Source organism: Amblyraja radiata, chromosome 28 (assembly GCF_010909765.2).
Source record: "Amblyraja radiata isolate CabotCenter1 chromosome 28, sAmbRad1.1.pri, whole genome shotgun sequence".
In the NCBI taxonomy this organism is placed as follows: domain Eukaryota; kingdom Metazoa; phylum Chordata; class Chondrichthyes; order Rajiformes; family Rajidae; genus Amblyraja; species Amblyraja radiata.
In genome coordinates this window covers 13,954,491-13,963,901 of record NC_045983.1, presented here as the reverse complement: position 1 = coordinate 13,963,901, position 9,411 = coordinate 13,954,491, and the positions used below count along the sequence as shown (strand labels likewise).

Below are 9,411 nucleotides of genomic sequence, written 5' to 3'. Positions count from 1 at the left end.
CCTCCACTCCCTACACGTTTACAGAGGGCCAATTAACCTATAAACCCGCACGCCTTTGGGATGTGGGAAAAAATTGGAGCACCCGGGGGAATCCAGAGGATCACAGGGAGAACATGCAAACTCCACACAGACAGTTCCTGAGGTCAGAATCGAACCAGAGTCACTGGTGCTGTGAGGCAGACTGCGTGGGTTTCGTCCGGGTGCTCAGGTTTCTTCCCACATCCCGAAGAAGTGCGGGTATGTATGTTAATTGGCCCTCTATAAATTGTGTGAGTACATGGAGGCACAAGTGGTTTAACTAAATGGATGATCGATGGTCAGCATGGGCTGGGTAGGCTGAAGGGCCTGCCTCTATGCTGCATCATTCAATGAATCGTGGCTGTGTGAAATGCAGCGAGAGGATTGCAGGCTGACAGACATGCCCGGGTGCACTAACTTTGTTTTATTCATGTAAATTCAAGCACTGACAGTGAGTCGAGACACTCCACACCAACCACCATCCACACGCTCCACGTAGCCTTGTCCCCGGGCCTCCCGCCATTAACCAGACCGTCAGCAGCACCTGGCGGATAGTGACGTCCAAGGCAGCCGTCTCCCTGCTGCCGGTCACAGTGAGCTGGAGATGTTGGCCCAGGCTGGGAAGGTGTCGATATGGAACATGGCACGGCCCCAGGTGTTGATGGCCACGGTGACCGACACCACACAGATCACTTTGAGAACAAACCCCGCCTTGACCTGAACAAAGGTAAATACTCGTTAACATCTGCCCTCTCTAGGGCTAAAGATATCCTGGTTGGGTTGCTCCTAAGCCTGGCCATCAGCGAGTCACGGTATCAGGCAGAAGAGGGCTCTGCCTGAGCCAGCTGCCAGCCCCTTTTCGAGGTTTATGTCCGCGTCCGGGTGATATTAGAAAGGGAATATGCGCTGTCCGCGGGTACCCTGGTGGATTGTTTTTATTCTTAAACATTTTTTTAAAAACATCTGCGCTCACAAAGCTGGCCGGTCCATCAGTGGTTCTAGTGCCAGAAGGCATCCGGGAACAAGAACATCACCGGGACACAGTGACCAGAGTTGTCCCATCACCCCACCAGGTCACTGAATGGGTGAACTGATCAACCACGGGTTATTTACTCAATGCACAGGAATACAAGAGGCTGCTGAGAGTGGTGGACCCAGACCCATTGCAGGCACAGCCCTCCCCACCATCAACAGCATCTACATGAGGCACTACCTCAAGAATACAGCATCTAACATCAGGATCCCCACCATATGGGCCATGCCCTCTTCTCATTGCTACCATTGGGCAGGAAGGACAGAAGCCTGAAGTCCCACACCACCAGGTTCAAGATCAGCTCCTTTCATAGAACCATCAGGTTAATGAACCAAACTGCACAACCTTAATCCTACCTCACCAACCTATTATGCTTTCATGGACATGTTAGAAATTGTGTTTTTGCTCTCATGTCTTGTGTTTTCCCTGTCTTTTTCCTTTTTACTTTTGTGGGATTTATGTATAATATATGTTCTGAATGTTTATCTAAATCTGTGTGCCTGTGATGCTGCTGCAAACTAGATTTTCATTGCACCTGCATCTCACCATACTTGTGCACATGGCAATAAACTTGACTTTGTGTAAAGTTCCTCTCAGGCCCGAGATTTATTTTTCATACAGTGAGTGATTATCCTGTTGTTGAATTTAATTCCCATTTATTCTATTGGTTATTGGGATCTGGATCAGCGTTTGTTGCCCATCCTATGCTGCCCCTTGAAAAGGTGGGGGGGAACACCCGAAGAGAACCCACATGGTCTCAGGCAGAACATGCAAACTCCACGCAGACAGCACGCGGGGTCATGAACAAACAAGGGTCTCTGATGCTGTGAAGTGCTATGTTAGACTATAACATAGTTAGAATTAGTCCATTTAGCCCATCCAATCATGGCTGATCTATTTCTCCCTCTCATCCCCATTCTCTTGCCTTCTCCCCGTGATGTTTGAGGCTCTTACTGATCATGTTCTAAGGTGTGTAAGGACAGGTATCCTGCCAACCCACCTCCACTTCCCTCCCGCTCCCACCACCCCAACCTCTCTCACTACCCCTCCCACTACTTCTCCCCATCCAGCAGCCCCTCCCCCCCTCGCACCACCTTTCCCCACTCCCACCACATCTCCGCCTCCCCCTCTCCATCCTACCACCCCTCCCCTCTTTCTCCCACCACCCCTCCCCCTCCCACCACCCCTCCTCCACCCACCACCCCTCCCCTTCCACGCTCACCATGTCAGACACCCGGAGGTGGCCGTAGGAGAAGACGATGGCGTTGGGCGGAGTGGCCACCGGCAACATGAAGGCGAAGGAGGTGCTGACAGTACCTGGGATCATGATGTAGAGAGGGTTCAACTTGAACAAGACAACCTGTCAGGGGGAGCACAGCTTAGAACATAGAACAGTACAGCACAGGAACAGGCCCTTCGGCGCCCAATGTCCGTGCCGAACACGATGTCAAGTCAAACTAATCTCTGCTTTGCCTCCCTATCCCTCCATTCCCTGCATATCCAATTACCTATCCAAAAGTCCGAAAAAGGGTCTCGACCCGAAACGTTACCCATTCCTTCTATCAAGAGATGCTGCCTGTCCGCTGAGTTATTCCAGCATTTTGTGGTTCTGAATGTCTACCCTATCTACGCCTCATAATTATCAGGTCCCTCCTCCGATGTTCCAGGTGACAAGGAGGACAATTCTTTCACTGAGAGTGGTGGGTATATGGAACGAGTTGCCAGAGGAGATAGATCGAAGAACATAATTTAGAAGACAGTTGGACAGGTACATTAATAGTAATGGTTTGGAAGTATATAAGCCAAATATGGGTAAATGGTACGAGCCATAGAAACATAGAAAATAGGTGCAGGAGGCCATTCGGCCCTTCAAGCCAGCACCGCCATTCATTGTGCTCATGGCTGATCGTTCCCCCAATCAATAACCCGTGCCTGCCTTCTCCCCATATCCCTTGATTCCACTAGCTCCTAATTCTATCTAACTCTCGCTTAAATCCATCCAGTGATTTGGCCTCCACTGCCCTCTGTGGCAGGGAATTCCACAAATTCACAACTCTCTGGGTGAAAAAGTTTTTTCTCACCTCAGTCTTAAATGGTCCCCCCTTTATTCTAAGACTGTGGCCCCTGGTTCTGGACTCGCCCAACATTGGGAACATCTTTCCTGCATCTAGCTTATCCAGTCCTTTTATAATTTTATATGTTTCTATAAGATCCCCCTCATCCTTCTAAACTCCAGTGAATACAAGCCTAGTCTTTTCAATCTTTCCTCATGACAGTCCCGCCATCCCAGGATCAATCTCGTGAACCTACGCTGCACTGCCTCAATCACAAGGATGTCCTTCCTCAAATTAGGAGACCAAAACTGTACACAATCCTCCAGATGTGGTCTTACCAAAGCCATATACAACTGCAGAAAAACCTCTTTACTCCTATACTGAAATCCTCTTGATATGAAGGCCAACATTCCATTAGCTTTCTTCACCGCCTGCTGTACCTGCACGCCAACTTTGAGTGACTGGTGTACAAGGACACCCAGGTCTCGCTGCACCTCTCCCATACCTAACCTAACCTAACCCCGTGGTATATACTTGGCAGGTCGGGCAGCATCTGTGAAGGGAGAAGTGGTAAGTGATTCGTGTCTCTCACCCCCGGACCCTGTATCTTGTAGATAATGGAAGGGCTTTGAGAAGGTAAGCAGTAAGCACAGAATTCCCAACCTCTGTCACAGAGGTGCAGCAGGTAGAGCTGCTAACTCACAGTACCAGAGACCTGGGTTTGATCCTGACTTTGGGTACTGTCTACATGGAGTGTGCATGTTTTACCTATGACCATGTGTGTTTCTTCCGTGTACTCCGGTTACCTCCCACATTCCAAAGACATGCAGGTTTATAGGTTTAATGTCCTCTGTAAATTGTCCCAGGTGTGTAGAGAGTGGATGTGAAAGTTGGATAGAACTAGTGTAAAATGGTGATAAATGGTCGGCGTGTTCTCCAAAGATGCTGCCTGATCCACTAAGTTCCTCCAGCACTTTGTGTCTGTCTTTGGTATAAACCAGCATCTGCAGTTCTTTGCTTTTGCAAACTGTAGAAACTCAGCGGGTCAGGCAGTATCTGTGGATGGAATGCACAGAAGATATTTTGGGTCGGGACCATTCTTCAGATGAAGAAGTCTGAGTCTGAATTTGAAGAAGGGTCCCAAACTGTAACATCTTCTGTTCGTTCACTCCACAGATGGTGCCTGACCCGCTGAGTTCCTCCAGCACTTTGTATTTTGCTGTAGACTCCAGTGTCTGCGGTTCCTTGTGTCTGCTCACTGTAATCATACAAGTGATAATAAACTTCACCTGAGCACCCTGCCCAAGGAGAGCGTGAGGAACCGATCACCCCCTTTCCCCAACGCACCTCCCCTGTGTTGGGAACGGCTGCCTGTGGTGGGTGGGTGGGGGGGAGGGGGGTGCAACGTACCATGGAGGCCAGCATGGGCAGGAAGAGGGTGGCAGTGGCCACGTTACTGGAGCACTCGGTGAAGATGGAGACGACCAGGCAGAGCAGGGCAGCGATGCTCCATGGCGGCAGGTTCTTCAACGGCAGCAGACGTCTGCCTATCCACCCGTGTAAGCCCGATACCTGGGGATGAAGTGTCAGGGATTCAGTCAGTTAGCAGTTCATAAGTTGTAGGGTCAAAATTAGGCCATTCGGCCCATCAACTCTACTCTGCCATTCAATCATGGCTGATCTATCTTTCCCACTCAACCCCAATGAATGATACTTTATTGTCACATGTTTATAACGTTCATACTTAATTCTTAGTTTAGTTTAGCGATACAGTGCCGAAACAGGCCCTTCAGCCCACCGAGTCCGCACCGACCTGCGATCCCCGCACATTAACACTATTCTACACACACACTAGCGACATACACCAAGCCAATTAACCTACAAATCTGTACATCTTTGGAGTGTGGGAGGAAACTGCTGTGGTGAATGTTTATGTTAATTCTTATGTAGTTGTGTCTTGTTGCTTTTTTTTGTATGGGTGTATGGTAATACGAATATCACTGTATCTTAATTACTACGTGACAATAAAAGACATTTGAAACCTTTGAAACCAAAGATCTCGGAGAAACCCCACATGGTCATGGGGAGAATGTACAAACTAAATACAAACAGCACCCGTGGTCAGGATTGAACTTGGGTCTCTGGTGCTGCGAGCACTGTAAGGCAGCAACTCTACCGCTGCGCCACCTTGCCACCCTGTTAATACTTAATCAATTCCCTCGTAGTTCATTATTTCACGTCCATACAAGTTCATGTCATAGGAGCAGAATTAATCCATTCGGCCCATCAAGTCTACTCCACCATTCAGTCGTGGCTGAACTATCTTTCCCTCTCAACCCCATTCTCCTGCTTTCTCCCCATAACCCCCGACACCCTTACTAATTAAGAATCTGTCAATCTTCACCTTAAAAATAGCCATTGACATGGCCTCCACACCCGTCTATGGCAATGAATTCCAGATTCACCATGCTCTGACTACAGAAATTCCTCACGTAGACACATAATGCTGGAGTAACTCATTGGGAGAGGCAGCCTCTTTGGAGAACAGTCTGGACCCGAAACTTCACCCATTCCTTCTCTCAGGCAGAGAATTGCTGCCTGTCCCGCTGAGTAACTCCAGCATTTTATGTATCCCTTCGATTTAAACTAGTATCTGCAGTTCTTTCCTGCACAGAAATTCCTCACCTCCTTTCTTTTATTCTGACAGTTTCTGCTCACACTGTTGCAGCCCAGCACCCTCCTGTGTCAGTCCGAGCCAGAGCTCCCATCCCCAGCCACGTCCATCCCTCTCAACCTGGCCTCTACACCCGATTTTCGCCCCATCCTGTCTCCAACCCTGACCTTTGCCCCAGCCCATCTGCCCTTGACCTTTGTCCCATACCATCTTCAATCCCGCCTCAGTCTATCAGACTTTGAACTTTGCCCCGCCCATCTCAAGGGCATTGGTGAGAGGCAAAGTTTAAAGGAGATGTGCAGGGCAAGTTTTTACACAGTGGTGGGTGCCTGGATCACACTGCCAGGGGTGGGGATGGAAGTAGAAATGATTGTGCAAGAGAGAAATAAACAATGTGCAGAATTATAGTGCGGCAGGGAAAGTGTAGATTAAAAAAATGCAAGGGCTGCAACAAGGTCGATTGGAAGATCGGGAACATATCCTTAGCGTATGAGACGTCTGTAAAGTAGTCTGATAACATTGGGGAAGAAGCTGTTCCTAAAACTGGTGGTACGTGCTTTCAAGTTTTTATATCATCTGCCCAAAGGGAGGGGGGTGAAGAGGGAATGACCTCTGAATTCCTGAAGCTTGTGAAACCGATGGTGAGAGGGCGCGAGTGTGTGATCGCTGGGACCGGCAGTGTCTAGTTGTCAGTGTTACCTCACATCCTTTGACCAGGGCAAAGCCTCCTCCCAGCAGCAGCACCACATTCCAGGGCAGCTTCCGCTGGACCTCTTTCCATTCCAGGAGCCGGCCAGAGCGGTGATCCTTCCGCTCCCTGGAGTCAATGCCTGTGGAGGAAGGAAGGACAGCATGGCCAACGTATTAGTGGCAGGGCAGAGGTGGTGGGATTGGGATTGTGAGCAAGGGCTCTTGTCTGAGTGATGTTACCCTCACGGTACAGAAGTGTCCACATTTGTTACTCCACCCAACGCCGTGAAATATCCTCTTCCCAGATATTCCCAATTTCCTTACGCATAACACATGTCTCTGGCACTTTGAGGCAGTGGCTCTACCAGCTGCACCACTGTACTGCCTCAATATGTGGATAGGAAGGATTGAGAGGGCTATGGCCAAATGAAGGCAATGGGCCCAGTCCAGGATGCCAATTTGGTCAGCATGGACAATGTGGGCTGAAGGGCCTGCTTCCGTGCTGTACAGCTCGATGACTCTGTGATGGAGGTCAGCGGGCGGAGTGAGGCCACTCTACCTGAAGCAACAACTCACCATGGGACCACCGAGAATAGTGGACCTCTGGACAGGCACTGGGCCCCGGATGGACACTAGGCCCCTGGACACTGGGCTCCTAAGATCATGGGCCTCTGGACTTCTAATACATTGGCCATGGGCCTCTGGACAATGGCCTGTGATCACTGGGCCACCAGACACACTGGGCCCCGGATGGACACTAGGCTCCTGGACACTGGGATCCTAGATCCTGGGCTTCTGGACACTAGGCCCCTGGACAGTGGCCTGTGATCACTGGGCCCCTGGACATGGGGAAGAGACCTCCGGGCAATGGGTCTCTGGACAGCCTCAGCACTGGGCCTTTAGACCCTGGGGCCACTGGACAGAGAAACTAAGCATTGCACCTCCACACACTGGGGCCACAGCACAAACTGATGGACACTAGGGCCTCTGGGCACTGTGCTCCCGATCACGTCCTCTGGCAGACACTGACCTGGCTCAGCCGCAATTGCCTTGTTCCAGGCCCAGCCTTTGATCCGTGGCCTGTGAGACGGTATTATAAACATGAGAACCGTGATGAACATCCCCACTGTGGCGTTGGTGACAAACCTGAAACAAACAGAGGTCAGTTAGTGTGCAGCTGGCAGGACATGTCCAGAGGACCAGAGGCAGGGTGGGCACCACAGAGTGGTGGGCACTAAGGGCAAGGGAGCCTGTGATCTGGTCACTGTCAGTGATCCTGACCGAGAGTGTGTGGGATCACACCATCCCCAGCCAACAATTGGCCTGTCAGGGAACCACCCTGCCTGAGGACATCTCTTGCCGACCCTGATTAGGCCTGGTCTTTTCTTGTTTCCAATTCCTCCACCCTAGAAACAGTCTGAAGAAGGGTCCCGACCTGAAACGTCACTCATCCCTTTTCACCAAAGATGCTGCTTGACCCACTAAGTTACACCAGCTTGTTGTATCTAAACCAGGGGTGGGGAACCTGCGGCCTTCTGGGCCATTAAATGCGGCCGTTTGAATGAATACAAATTTTGTAGAACTAATCCTTTTATTTTTATTAATATGTTTTTGTTCGTCTTTTATTATTTTTATTTTAATCTTAAAATGAACGTATTTAAAATACCAAAGAGTAAAAGAAGTTTCAACGAAATAATCCTCCCCGACTGATGGCCACAATTAAAACATTAGTAAGTCATGAGGGCTATTTTAACACCTGTTATGCTCATGATTTAGTTCTAATGAGACTCTAGAATGTATGTTAACCTCCCTGCCTGACTGGTTACTTTAACCTCCCTGCCAGGCTGGTTGACGAGAGGGAAAATGTCGGGGAGAGTCCACTGGCCGTCCAGTCTTCAGTGTTATCAACTTTTGATAGCGGTGCACGTGGCTTTCCGTTTGTAAAGTGCGTTGGCTATCGCAGGGACAGGTGTTAGAATTTTTTTTATCTTTGCGAGAACAGATAGTTACATTTCATGAAGAACAGAATCAGCAATGTGAATTATTGAAAGAAACATTTCTGTGTGATACCATGTGACTTTAATGTTTTTTTAAACATTTTCTTTAAAGCAAAATGACTTTAATGTTTTTTTGCAGGGTAAAACTAAGCCAATATATATGTGGCAAAAACATCCAAGCATTTCGAGAAAAAAAAAAATATTTTTTCAAAACTACTTCAAAATGAAATTTTCGGATGAAAATTTTCCCCAGTTACTAGTTAGTGAAGGTCATTGATGAGCAGGAGGATTCATGCAAATCATTTGAAGAATACGCAGCTGTTATAGACATTAATTAAAGGACACAATGAAAGATTCACAGACTTTGAGAATGGTGGAGTTAACTTGATGGGCCGAATGGCCTAATTCTGCTTCAACCACTTATGACCTTCTGACACTGTGTCCGCACCGACCAGCGATCCCCGCACACTTACATTGTCCTACACACGAGGGACAATTTACAATGATACCAATCCAATTAACGTACAAACCTGAGATAGACATTAAATGCTGGAGGAATTCAGCGGGTCAGACGACATCTCTAGAGAAAAGGAATAGGTGACATTTCGGGTCGAGACACTTCTTCAGACCTTGACCCAAAATGTCACCTATTCATTTTCTCCAGAGATGCTGTCTGACCCTCTGAGTTACTCCAACTTTTTGTGTCTATCTTCGGTGAAATTAACATCTGTAGTTCTTTCCTACACCTTTAACCTACAAACCTGTACGTCTTTGGAGTGTTGGAGGAAACCGGAACTCCTGGAGAAAACCCACGCAGTCATGAGGAGAACGTACAAACTCAGTACAGACAAGGTATAGTCAAGTTAGATCCCTAGTCTCTGGCAATGTAAGACAGCAACTCTACCGCTGAGCCACCGTGCCACCCAAGGTCCTTGGAGGCTAGAA

The 9,411-nt window shown here is 48.7% G+C and overlaps 1 protein-coding gene across 1 annotated transcript in view; it reads right to left on the bottom strand.

Annotated features, from left to right (window-relative positions):
• Positions 1 to 422: 422 nt before the first annotated feature.
• Positions 423 to 9,411, bottom strand: part of LOC116989146 (solute carrier family 13 member 5-like) — a 30,888-nt gene continuing 21,899 nt past the window's right edge. The window contains exons 8-12 of the mRNA XM_033046373.1: positions 7,500 to 7,615; positions 6,479 to 6,609; positions 4,516 to 4,677; positions 2,274 to 2,411; positions 423 to 735 (exon numbers count right to left, since the gene is read on the bottom strand). Coding sequence (XP_032902264.1) covers positions 607 to 735; positions 2,274 to 2,411; positions 4,516 to 4,677; positions 6,479 to 6,609; positions 7,500 to 7,615 — 676 coding nt within the window. The 3' untranslated portion in view covers positions 423 to 606. The remainder of the gene's footprint in view (positions 736 to 2,273; positions 2,412 to 4,515; positions 4,678 to 6,478; positions 6,610 to 7,499; positions 7,616 to 9,411) is intronic.